General features: G+C 37.4%; 1 protein-coding gene across 2 annotated transcripts in view; it reads left to right on the forward strand.

Moving 5' to 3' along the window:
- The window catches only part of ERC1 (ELKS/RAB6-interacting/CAST family member 1), a 310,968-nt gene that overhangs the window by 239,432 nt on the left and 58,311 nt on the right, over positions 1-13,225 (forward strand). For both annotated transcript variants that reach the window (XM_009278946.2, XM_009278947.2), the window contains one exon: positions 11,260-11,404. In XM_009278946.2, the coding sequence (XP_009277221.1) occupies positions 11,260-11,404 (145 nt within the window). The remainder of the gene's footprint in view (positions 1-11,259; positions 11,405-13,225) is intronic.

Here is a 13,225-nt window from a genome sequence, read left to right on the forward strand (position 1 = left end):
ATTACTTTGAGTCAAAATAACGTAAGGACCATAAAAGGAGTTATGGATTTTAGGTGTAGAGTTGTGGTAGATGTAAATAACAATGGAGAAATGTGTTTTTATGGGAGACATAAGTGTTGATGATACTAGAGAAGAAATCATCACCAAAAACAACTTCAGCTGTAGTGACCACGAATTGAGTACATTTATATTTAAATAAAAAAGCTATGCTAAACAAGTAAAGTTTTCAATTTCAAAGCAGTAAACTGAAAAATTAAGAATATTAGGTAGCAAGTAAATTGGACAGAAGGACTCAGATTCAAGTGTAGAGGAAGCAGGGAATTTATTTAAATCAAAAGTCCAAAGCTGTGAGGTCTTTGCATCCCAAACAAAGGGGGAAAAGTGTGAGGAAGAGTTACAAACCTAACTGGTTGTGTATCGGCATCCAAAAGGAAATTAGCAGCAGCCTTAAAAATCGGTCGAGAGAGAGAGGTTTCTGGGAGGCAGAAAGTACAGGAATAAAGTGAGAATTGTGAAAACTCACGCTGAATTAGACCTTCCAAAGGAAATCAAAACAAATAATAAAACATTCTATAGCCACAGATATAAAAAGACCAGGAAAAGAAGTGGAACCACAATGCACTGAGGAAAGGGCTGGGATTAGCAATAGTATGCATATGGTCCCAAAATTAAATGAACACCTTTGCCTTGGTTTCCAATGAGCAGACAGATAAAATACAAAGAAAGGAAGGTATGATGACCTATCAGAATGAGTATGTCAAGCATGGAAACAAGACAGATGCAGAAAGAAGTGAGATGAATTATACTAACCAGAAATAACAGACATGATAGTCATTTAGCAAGGAGGTGGATCCTCTATCAGTTTGTATCTTTGATTCGAGTCTAAAGGTTGGATAGATTTCTTAAAACAACTATGTTATAAACCACGACTTGGGTTTTTCACATGATCAGAAACCACAGTAAGACTGCAGTATTGCTGTCATTGTTTGGCTGATATAGCTGAAATTTCTTTCTACCGTCTTTCACCTGGGGTCTGATTCACGAAGACATAAGTAAAGAACAATTGTTTTCACTCTGGTAATTCTGGATGTTTGATATGTTATAATCAATGTGAATTCCATGATTCACTTTCCATTCTTATGTTTTGGCAGTGCTGGCTGCGGTAACTAAGGGTTTGACACTGTCACAGCATCTTGAAGAACTGCAGTTCCTCCAGGGATAAGGAACCTGTGGTGAGATTTGGGTTCCTCCTGTTTATTCAGGGCTAGGTTTTAGCTGGATCACCAGGCTGCAGGGATACACAATCAGTGGTGCTGACACCAGGGAAGGGGCAGGAATCTGAAAATGGGAGAGCAGAACCATCTCTTTCAGCCAGAGCCCTGTCTTGTGTCAGCTTAAACCAATTGTGAAACCACATGCTAAGCTAAAGATCAACCTGTACTTGACCGTGTCACAGGAAAAGAAACAAGAGCTGCTTTTCTTAAACGGTCATTTTTCAAAATCTGGTGGGTGTATTCTGGTGGCCTGTGTTGCCTGGATGAAAATTATACCTTAAGTTTGCGCTCTATTTGCACTGCTGTTAAACTGCAGATGAAGAAAGACAGCCCAAGTTTCAGGACTTCCTTCTCAGGAAAGCCAGCTCTGTGGAACTCGAGAGCCTTGTGAAAACTTCTGTGTCTCATCCAGCTTCTGCACTGAAGGCTGGTAAAGCAAGGAAAGTTGTCTTAAAAAAAAAAAAACAACCTACCCTTATAGGGTAGGTCCCTTATAGGGACAAATCTCCCATAACATGAGGTGCCAGGGTTGAAGGTTCCTTCTAAAACGTGCCATCTTCGAGAACTCCCACTCTTCACAGGCAAGTAGGTAAGGCTCATATACTATCAGTTTAGCAGCTGTGATATGCAGCAGCCTCTTTTTCACTGGAGGAATTAATCAATAAAAATAGTTCAGGAAATTAGTAGTGGGTTGGAAAGTCCCTCTGCGAAAGCTTTAGATTTTTTTCTGGACATGCTGGCAGACACAGTCTAGAGCTGTACTGCAATTCTGAGTGCTCAGAGCACAGACACGAGCGGGACTAGGAATTGCAAATCTTTGCTTCAGGTGCCAAAGTGGTAAAATTAAGGTGGAAAGTGTAAGTAAAGGAAGGGCTAAAACATTGATGGAAAGGTAATAAAAATATTTATAGGATTACTTGTGACTATGTCAAATATGTTGAGGGAAAGGACTTTGAAAAGCATTGCTTATCAATCCTAGTAAGGAATGATGCTTCTGTGGTTCTAGGCATTTAGGATGTTAGAGAAAATGTGTGTAGGAAAGTCTAAAGATATTATCAGTATCTTTTTTTTTTTTTTTTTTTTTTTTTTTTTTTTTTTTTTTTTTTTTTTTTTTTTTTTTTTTTTTTTTTTTTTTTTTTTTTTTTTTTTTTTTTTTTTTTTTTTTTTTTTTTTTTTTTTTTTTTTTTTTTTTTTTTTTTTTTTTTTTTTTTTTTTTTTTTTTTTTTTTTTTTTTTTTTTTTTTTTTTTTTTTTTTTTTTTTTTTTTTTTTTTTTTTTTTTTTTTTTTTTTTTTTTTTTTTTTTTTTTTTTTTTTTTTTTTTTTTTTTTTTTTTTTTTTTTTTTTTTTTTTTTTTTTTTTTTTTTTTTTTTTTTTTTTTTTTTTTTTTTTTTTTTTTTTTTTTTTTTTTTTTTTTTTTTTTTTTTTTTTTTTTTTTTTTTTTTTTTTTTTTTTTTTTTTTTTTTTTTTTTTTTTTTTTTTTTTTTTTTTTTTTTTTTTTTTAAACAAGGACAGCACAAGTGGTAAGGCTTCCTGTGTCTAAAATTAACATTGATTATTATCACACCATTCATACAATGGAAAATTAAAGGGGCTTCTCTTTTGTGACCACACAACTCTATTCAGAAGGAATTTATATTTTTATCTCTTGTTTTCCAGTTCTGGTCACTTGTACGTAATGACATTGAAAAGAACAGTGAAAAGGTGTAAATTCAAGAGGCTTCAATTTGCTGATGACAAACAACTTTTGATTTTCTTCTCACTTGGTTTGCTTAAATTTGCAATTCCTTTTTTGGTAGCTGTGAGAGTGTAGATCAAGGGTGAGAAAGACTGCTGACGTGCCATCCAGATGAGGCAAAGGTAACTTGCTGATTCAGGAAACAAGTACAGGAATGGAAGGAGTGGTGTTATCCCTTTTGACTGAGGGTGTAAGGCTGTGTTTGGGAAATAATTTGCAGCCTGAGGTTTGATTATTCCCAGCTGTAATTAAAGGAGCAGGTAGTACCTATCGCCAAGTTACTTTTCTTTTTCCCACCTTCTTGCAGCAAGAGGTTGCTACTGTGTCTTTTGTGTAAATGTTTTGCTCACTTTGGAATACTTTGTGCTTTTCATGTAGCTGCATCTTAAATACTGCAGAAATTGTAGCTGGTGCAGAATTTGGCAACTTGTGTGTTAAGTAAGGTACTGGTCTGTTAGCATCTTGAAATGGTGTTCTCTGGTATGACTGCCAGTATTTTTCAAGGTTACTTTTAAGAACCAAATTCTGATACCCAGAGCTCTGCGAGGACAGCCTCCTCCCTGCGAGGTACTGCAGGTTCATAACCACACTGACAGGACGGTGGCTGTTAATTGCCAGGGTCTCAGGGTGTTAGAAACTGGAATTTACTCTCCACGTGGTTCAGAGCAGTCAGAGTTTCTTAATTTTCTGAAGATGTTCTGTAACCAGCAACAAAAGTAGAAAAAAATGTTGAGTTTGGAACTACCACTGTAGATGTGTTGACACAGTTTATGACAAAAAGGGTGATGTTAGTGCCAGGAGAACTGTCCCATTGGATCAGCTGTTTGGTGTGTTGTATTACTAATTACTTTTTCAGAGTTTATCAAGTGTGACCCACCCAAACAGTGTCATTCTACCAAACTCATGAAATTACTACGTACTGCGTCCAAACACCTTTATGTTCTAAGCTGTCACCTAAAAGTCTGTCAAGCTCTCATAATACTGCAATAGTTCATCCAAATCTATTTGCCTGCTAGTTCTTTATGTTGTTGTCACTTCATGGGAGGTTTTTTTTAATTCATATGCAAATAATACAGTTCTTATTGTGATGATGATTTGCCATGGTAAGTCTTACAAATGCCTGTGACAGAAAAGCATTAAAAGCTTGATCAGCATTTTCTGTAGGCTTTGAGTAAATGCAGTGGAGAAAAATCAGACAACTGAAGCAAGTAGTGTGCAAGTAGCAGCTCTTTCCTTCTGTGGCGACTGATGCCCTTTCTGCTGGAGTGAGTAAACAGTTCATGAAACAGCAGAACCTTTCCAGTTTGAAGCCATATGTATTAAAGGCATAACAGCCATAATTACAGTTTATCTTAATATGCCAGGTTGAAAACTCTGGCGGGTCAGTCATCCCTCATGGAAGAGCAACAGCCTCTGTTGAAGGAACTGACGGGATTGCTATGACCTTGTAGCTACCTGAGCTCTCCAAATTTGTGTCAGACCCTTAAATCTTGTCGTTTAATGCCAGTCGGAAGGAAAATAGATTTGATCCCTATAATGAAACTAGGCCTGATGGAATTATCCCAGTTCCTCGGTGACATTAAAATCAAAGCTGCTGCTGCTCTCAATATTGCCTTTATGTTATCTCACCCACACTTTCAGAAATATTCCACATAGGAAGAAATCTCATAATTTGAAATAAAATTATACAGAACAATGTATTTATAACATTTCTATATGGAATTTGTGTTCTCTCTGACATATGTAAACATATTCTTTTAATGAATATGTATAGGTTTTGTGTTTTGAAGCATCATTAATTCAGCACTGTTTGGAGCCTGTTATTCTTTATAATTATACAGCTGATAAATATTCCAGCGTTATGACCCTGAGAACTGTGCTGCAAAGTACAAAGCTGCTTTTTAAAATTCACTTTCTGTTATGTTTTACCAAAAGGATTCCTCTCCTCTGCTGGGAAGGAGCTGTGAAGTAATTACCTAGTCTCCTGAAATGAAAGGCTGTAGAGAACCATTTAAAGGCATCTTGATTCTATGAGTATTTGTAAGCCAGAGGACAAACTTGGCTACCTTGGTAGTTAAAACATTTTTACTGTTGTGGATGAACCTCTTTTATTATTACTTATTGGACTTATGCTGCTACAGCTTATTATCCAGGAATACAGCGTATTAGTCCTGCCGTGCTGAGGGTTACTGAGTAGTTAGAAAGTCTCATGTCCCCATTTGCAAAAATATGCTGTGGTTCACCGAAGAGGAAAAAGAGGAATGAAACAAGACTGGTGTCTGCAGTACTCCAGGGAGATGTGTTACAGTTTTGACTATACTGCACACTAGGGTGTTTTGGTGCTAATGGGACTTGGTAACTGAATCTGTATGAGCTGTAGTTCCTTATTTTCTAGGTTCATTCAAATACTTGGTCGTTCAAACTACCAAATCACTTACTTATCCTCACCCAAGCCCACACAAGAAATCTCATCTGTGCTGTGTATGTCTTTCTCTAGGGCCTCTGTAAGCATGTGTATGAGATGCTAGCACCTGCCATTTTTATTAAAGTCACTGCAGCTGAAGTATTCTCTAAGAAAAATATTGTTTAGCATCTGAAGTTAAGTGCTGTACAATTCTTTAAGCCCTTTCTTCTCTGCTACAGAAAAATTAAGAAAATACTGCTTTGCTGGATGCCTTCTATTCCTACAGCTTGTTGTATTAGTAATATGTAGTAGTATAATAGTACATCGTTCTGATTTTTAAGCTTTCATTCAAACAAAAGACTGTTTCTGTGGTTGAGGGACATTCTTAAAGCTTTGCCTTGATTCAAGGCCTGTACTGAAAACCAAGCTGCAATTTAAACTGTTGCCATCTTGCAAAATATCTTCCCAAAATCAGACATTTCCATTCAAGGTCTGAAGGAGATGTGCCTTTGCACACTATTCTTTGTTGTGTGTTGACAAAAGTTTTAGGATGGCCAGCAAATGCAACAGGACAACCTCATCAGGAATGCTTCAAAGGCTCATGAGACTTGGCATCAGAAGAATACAGTCATGGCAATTTTCAGTGACTTCTTGGCTCTGCAGTCATCGCTGCCTTCCATAAGACATTTCAGTCCTCTGGATCCATCAGTATCTCAGAGTTGGAATCGTTCATTATCACTACGTCCTTGGCATCAGCCATAAGAACTCTCAGTCCCAGCTGAACAGCAAAGAGAATGGAGACCGTGGATGAATCAGAAGTACTCCAGAGGCAGCTCTACCACCATATAACTTTCTGTAGTCATCTATTTTAAAAAAGGCAAACCCATCTTTCTTTGCATTATTTTTTTAAGACTGCAAACAGAGCAAATAATGTTGATACTGATCTTCAGATTATATCCACCACTACCTCTTAAGAATTGAACCTACTGGTCTTGGTACCACTCCACTCCATGGTGATCGTGATCCACACTCAGTGAAAGGCTTCAGCATAAATAGAAGAAAAAAAAGAATCCTCCTCTTTTTGTTCAATTCAGAGTTAATCCTAAACCTCTTTTCACTAGATTTTCTACACTGTTGCCATTTCAGGTTTTCCCTGGTAATATTCAGTGTCTTTTAAAGTCTGCTTACCTTTTGTGAGCTGCTGTACAGTTCAGTTCAGGCTACAGAACCTGCCCATATGGAGAGATAAATAGCCAGTTTCCCCCCTGCTGAGTTGCTGTTGCCACAGCTACACTACTACCACTATCTGAAATACCTGAACTAACTTAAGTGAGCTGTGTTTATGTAGTGACTTTGGCATTAGCTCATGTTTTAAAAGATCAACCGTCTTGGGTTGTGCAGCAAGTACATGCTTTGCCTGCCTATTAGAACATTTCAGGACCTCCGATGTTGTGAACTGAAGACACGCAGTTTGCTGAAGAAGCTAAGCCTGTACCACTGACTGTTACCTAAACCGAAGCTGAGCCTCTACGACTGACTGCGGCACTCCTGACAGATAGGTTTGTTCATGTGCTACTAGCACCATTCACGCAGCAGCCCATTATCTCCTTCTTGCCACCTCACCTGTCTTACAGCATGTTCTTCTGGTCTCCCTGGGGATAACAGCTTTCAAGAAGGGAAACATGTCAGTTTTGTAGTGCTGTTCAATCACAAACCTTGTTGTTTGCTTGGTGATACTTGCTTTTTGTGGTCTTTTAGAATCGTTCTAGCAATTCCAAGCTCTGTTGAGAAAAGTAGCGCACCATTACAGACACGTCTCCTTTCAGCAGAGCTGACAGTGACACCTGCACTTCTCCCATATGAAACAGTATACATTAGCTTGCAGAGTTCAAAAACACAGCTACAAGGCATGTATCACATCACAGGATATTTTTCTTACTTTGGTTCAAACTTCATCTTGTTTCAGTTCCAGAAAACAGTCAGAAAGCCACGATGCCTTTCACCCCACTTCTTGACCAGCACCCCTGTCTCACACATGATATAGCACTGAAGTTTTGGCCAGTAGGATGTTTTTTTCTAAGGCATGGTGGCAAAGATTATTCAGCAAAAAATAAGTAACGGACCGCTATCCATATCTCATTGTCCTGGTCCTGGAGTTTTCACTTAAGAAGTAGAGATGGGCAACAAAGGATTTGATTGCAGAAGGTATGCTTTACATGCTATTTGAGGCACCTCCAATTTCCATACCAGAGTAATGGCTATATAGATACTGTTACAGAGATATTCTTGGCTCTGGTCCTGAATCATCAGCGAGGATTGTGGGTTTACTATTAAAAGAATAAGTGTTTCTTTAGAATCAAAACAGATTACTCTAAAGAAAGTGAAAATGACCAGAGCTCCAAGCCAGCCTGTCTTTCCCAGGATACCGATAGCTAGAAAAAAGCAGAGGTCATGCATCATGGTCTGTCACTTCACTCTATTGATATTTTTCATGTTTCAGGCAGGCATCCAAAATTGGATACTTTTCCATAAAGCAAAAGCAACAGAAACAAAGTGGCAATAATAATGCGCCCATTATCGGTTGTTCCCACACCTACAATCTTGACACTACAACTGGGAATCTGATGTGCACCTTTTCCTTTCTTCTACTCTTTGTCTCCATTAAGTCATCAGAATATTTTTATTTCTTCATAGAATAAATGCGTTTAGAGTATCTTTCAATTATCCTAAAGTGTCTAAAAATATTTCCTAACTTCGTGGTATCATCTCTTGAAAGACAAGGAACAATTTAAGGTGCTAGTTTTTCTAGGCAGGATCCAAGTACTCTCTAAACTGGATCTGTCAGATGTTTGATATGCTGGTAGTCTGCTTAAAGCAAGCTTACTCTCTTAGCGTGTACAAGAAACACCTGTATAAATCCAGAGATAAATTTCACCCACAGAAGGACCACTGTGTAAGTCCATTCTGCCATCAGATGGTGAACAATTTTGTCTGTTGAAATGCACCTTTTCCTCTTGAAATACATGGTTCTTTCACATTTTTTGATACAGGATATATGGCTTCAGTCAAGATCCTGATAATAGCAAACTTCTGTGTATGGGTAGCTTCAGCAAAACTCTAGCAATCATTGGAGTGACTGAGGGGATGAACAGAGATCACATCTTAGCAGTGTTTTTTTATGCTCTCGTTTCTTGTGCTGTGCAATGGTAGAGGCCTTAAGCTTTCGCTGGCATAGATATTTCTAAGAGCTCGGTCACTGACTGGGATCAGAAAGAAGCCAGGTCATACATCAGTCACCCTCTTCTCACCTAAACCTGTAATGTGTAAGAAAAAGTTGTTCTTCCATCCTCGCTATCACTCATCTGAAAGCAGTCATGGTCCTTCTCGTCGAGTCAATTTTCACCCATTGTCTTAGCAAAACTTCACACTTTTCAAGTGAGAGCAGTATATTTTTTTCCACCTGTAAAAAACAAAAATAACAAGAGCTTTTTAAATGCGGTGTCTCACCCATACAACTCTCTAAGAGAAGTAACTGTAGAACCTGGCGGTTTCTGCTCCGGGGCTGTGGAGACAGCGTGCCTTTCACATAACTCTGCGGGCAAAAGTGCTGTGCTGGCTACTGCCGAGCTGGGTTAAAAAGTAGCCCTGAGCTACCTCTCAGAAGCTACCGTCTTCTCAGATCTGTCAGCAGGACTGCACGTGTAGTCGCTTCCTGGTCCCATATTATTAAAATAATGTGTTGAGGGTTTTTTTGAAGAGGCAAAACTGTATTGTTCAGACTTTTTAGAACGAGGTCAAGAAGCAAATGTATATGCAGTTATTCTTACACATTGGAGAAGGGATTACTAAGTAAGTATCCAGGAGAGCAAGTTCTTTGTCCGGCTGAGCTGCAGCCAGTGCAAGCTATCTGACTACATCCTACATATTTAGGTATGCATCTCCCTGCACCCTTGATCTAAGCACTGAAGTACCCAATGAAGCTATTTCACTCTCCGTCCTCAGAAACATTACAGTATTAAATACATCTTTTCATGCTCACCAAGGTCATAAAATTTGTAGTTTTCAGCATTTTAACAGGTGAAAATTTCTGTACTCCAGTAGTACCAGTCCTTTCCCCTTTCAAGCCTTTTTAAAAGTTCAGTATGTTAGATGCATATGTTCAAAACAATTACAAATTCCTAACTAAGATTAACTTAAGTTGTTTAGAAAGAAGATACAGGAAGAAGAGGAGCAAGCTATTTTATTAGAAATAAAGTCTAATCAAGGAGTGGTAACAGGTGAGTTAGAAAAAGCAGATTTAGTGTCACTGCCACCCTCGACAGTTTGCCAGTGTGATCCTAAGTCACCAGATTGTGGTGGGTCTTTATTAAAAAAGATCTTGACAACAAACAGAAAGATATATTGGTAGAATTAAAAGCAATAGTTTACATTAAGCTTCTATAACTTTTCTTACATCTTTAATAAAAGACAGCATTATGGCAATGTTATTAGCATAATAATTGCTATTGACATGATTAGCAGAATAGTTTTAACACATTTGATTATTTTTTTTAAATCATTCTCTGAAATTAGCAATATTAATATGCTTTTGTTTATAAACTAGAGCAGGTAGAAATTTGGATTATTTGGGAATTTGAAATTTTTATTACTTTAACTGCATTTACAACTAAATTTTTAGATGAAAGGTAGATAGGAAATCTGTAGTACTCAGAGTTTGTTTTTCATCATCATTCCTGCATGATGCCATCTTCCACACCACCACAAACGGTTAGGACCTCATTTTATTCCTTCTTTGCAAGGTGATGAGAGGTGGGACAAGCCACCCTTATTGGGCAATACGGCCAAAGTTTTCTTTTATGACCTGTTGCACATCCTGATTTGGCCGTACCAGCTAAAGATGAGAATTAAGGTCAAAGGACAGAAATAGATGTTTTCCCTAACATAGAGCAATCCTTTGAGTTCATTTGAGAACTGCTGTTTTATGATCAGGGCTATTGTCTTTGTCTCCTCACTTCTCAGTATCTGTAAAATGTTTCTGAACTCTATTTGTAAGAGTTTTTTGCTATTGGGAAAGAGTATGCAAGGTTGTGTTTCTGTATCTAGTTATTATAGTGCTTGAGCCTCAAGATCTTGCTACAGAACATTCTTGCGTACACCATTTCTGCGAGGCTACAAAGGGTTTGTGATGAGGGCAGGCCTACCTTTGTCTTAATTATGCAGGACATGCATCCAACAAGCTCATTATATTTGTTACTCACAAGAAAAGTCAAAGAATAGCTCAAGCATCCTTGAAGGCATCTATTTCAACATCTGTCGTGTAGCACAAAAGTGTCTGTGTCATCATTTCCTTCTGGGAATACACTGTATTGTTCAAGTGATTTCAATAAACTTGTCACATGCCACCTTCCTTCCAAAATAGCTGCATGAATAGGCAGTATAACCTAATATAATTTAACACAGAAGTCTTATGATTAGTCCAGTATTTGTGCATGTATTCTCAAAATCTCTTCTGGAAATGTTTAGAACATTATAAAGAATGAAAATGTTCAGCCAAAGTAATAATAAATGGTAGTTATTAAAAACTGAGAAGCTGAGTGCAGAATAATAACATATTATTATATGTTTTTCTTATCCTATAAGCAATAATTTGGTATCAGCACAGTCATTTAGGGGGAGGCGGGTGGGTCTTGACTTCCTGCTCCACCAACAGACATATAACCATGACAAACTTTTATTACTGCTCTTTGGAGTTGCACACTGCTACAGGACTTATGGTATGCTCAACTCTTTGTAGAGGCTTCCTCTAAGTTTTGCAGGATAATAACGTATTCATATGTTTTTTTCAGACAAGAAGCCCTTCTTGCTGCCATTAGTGAAAAAGATGCCAATATTGCTCTGCTAGAACTTTCATCCTCTAAGAAGAAGACCCAAGATGAAGTGGCTGCACTGAAACGAGAGAAAGATCGTCTTGTGCAACAGCTCAAGCAGCAGGTAGGTAGAGGAAGGCTGGGAAAGAAACCAGTTAATGATTTGGTGTGAGATTATTATCTTTATTTGTGGAACTAATAATGTATAATCCTGTCGTATGTTGGGATAGAAAGTGCATAAATAAAGACTTCAAACTAGCTATCGGTCATGAAGTCTGTAAAACATGCTGGGGAAAGAGGAAGCCTCAATGTTGAGGGAAGTTTCTTTGTGTCACTGCCTGAGTAGTAAATGTGTGATAGAATGTATAGGTAACTGTGAACGAAAAGGACATTGGTTATTATCTTCTACAGGCACAAATAACCACAGATTCAGGGAAATGTAGTGATACTTCTTTCACTGGTCTGTATGTGCCTTGTTGGGGAAGAAGCATACATGGAAGAAAATTCTCCTTGCTGTAAAGCTCAAATACGAATGTGTTGCACCACACAGTCTCTACTGTGATTTCTAATCTGCAACAGGAGCACCATATGGGAATGCCAGCTGCTAGAGTGGAATTTGGGAGGTCTCGTGCTTGTGAGGAGATTGGTCCCTTACTATTTCTGGCCTCTCCCATTTCTAAGATCTTTTTGTGTGGCATAACAATCAGAAAAAAGTGTGTTTCTATTCAAGCATTTAATATTGTGTTTCAGTATTGAATGCAACGAGAAAAATACATTGCCAATAAAACACAAAGGCGGCAAAAGGCATCCCTGGAATAAAATATTTAGGATCTGAAAAATCTATATAGATTTTTCAGTTCAGCACTTCTGGTGGGTTTTTCTGAGTTATTCCCTTGCCACATTCCCTGTAGTAGCACATATGCTGCTGCCAATCAACTTCTTCAGTGCCACCAATTCCATTTTCATAAAGTTTTATGTGCAACATTTCATCTGTCAACCAGATGATTTCTGTTGCTGTCAAAGACAGTAAGACAAAACCAGGTCGGCTTTCTAATAAGGGATTTCTCTGCTTCTTCCTTAGGAAACACAAGTAGGTTACTGGCCGTGTATTTTTAAGATAACAATTATTTAAGGTTTAATTTAAGAACAGTCATTTTGATTGTTATACCAGCTTCAAAACAAGCAAGATGTGTAGTTTACAGTCTTGTATTACTTACTTTTGAGCAACAGTTGTAATTACTTTCACTTGTCAGCCAGATGACCTCCTACTAGAGCAGGATTCAGAAGTGGTCACAGCAATGTAAAGTACTTATTTTCTTCATGTAATTGTCTGTAGGTATAGCAACCTTAATATACGTTACCGCTCATTCCAAGAGAAATTGGAACTTTATTGTCAGTTTTTGTCATCCTAAGTTTAAATTCTAGTACTTTCATGCCCCTTGCCCTTCCCAGTTTCCTTCTGATTATCCTTTGTGGGAAAGTGGAACAATCTTTAGTGTTTTGTGGTATGGTTTTTTCCTACTGAAAATTTGTGTATATTTAATTTATGTATTAAGGTTGTGATTATCTGTAATGACTTAAAAAAAAAATCAGGTGATTTTTTTTTTTAACATTGTTGTAGTTCATATCATTAGTTTTCAGTGCTGATAAGTCTTACAATATCATATGCTGTTCCTAAAAATACACGGCCATTTCCCTTAAGTGTGTCCATTCTAAGTGCTTTTCTGTATAGGCGTGGGATACTTAATTTCCCAAATAAACTAAAATTGCAAAGGAGATTAATTTGAAATTGTTCTTGCTATGAAGTGAGACCAATTCTGAGCTGATGTTGGAGCAATAGTCCTTTTTCAAAAAATTCATTAGAATATCCAAATGCTTTTGAAGTTTCTGGTTCCAAAACTGCCATCAGCTATAAAGACTCATTATTGTTTAAGATTGTCATCTT

Source organism: Aptenodytes forsteri, unplaced genomic scaffold, assembly GCF_000699145.1.
Source record: "Aptenodytes forsteri isolate BGI_AS27 unplaced genomic scaffold, ASM69914v1 Scaffold241, whole genome shotgun sequence".
NCBI classification, from domain to species: Eukaryota; Metazoa; Chordata; class Aves; order Sphenisciformes; family Spheniscidae; genus Aptenodytes; species Aptenodytes forsteri.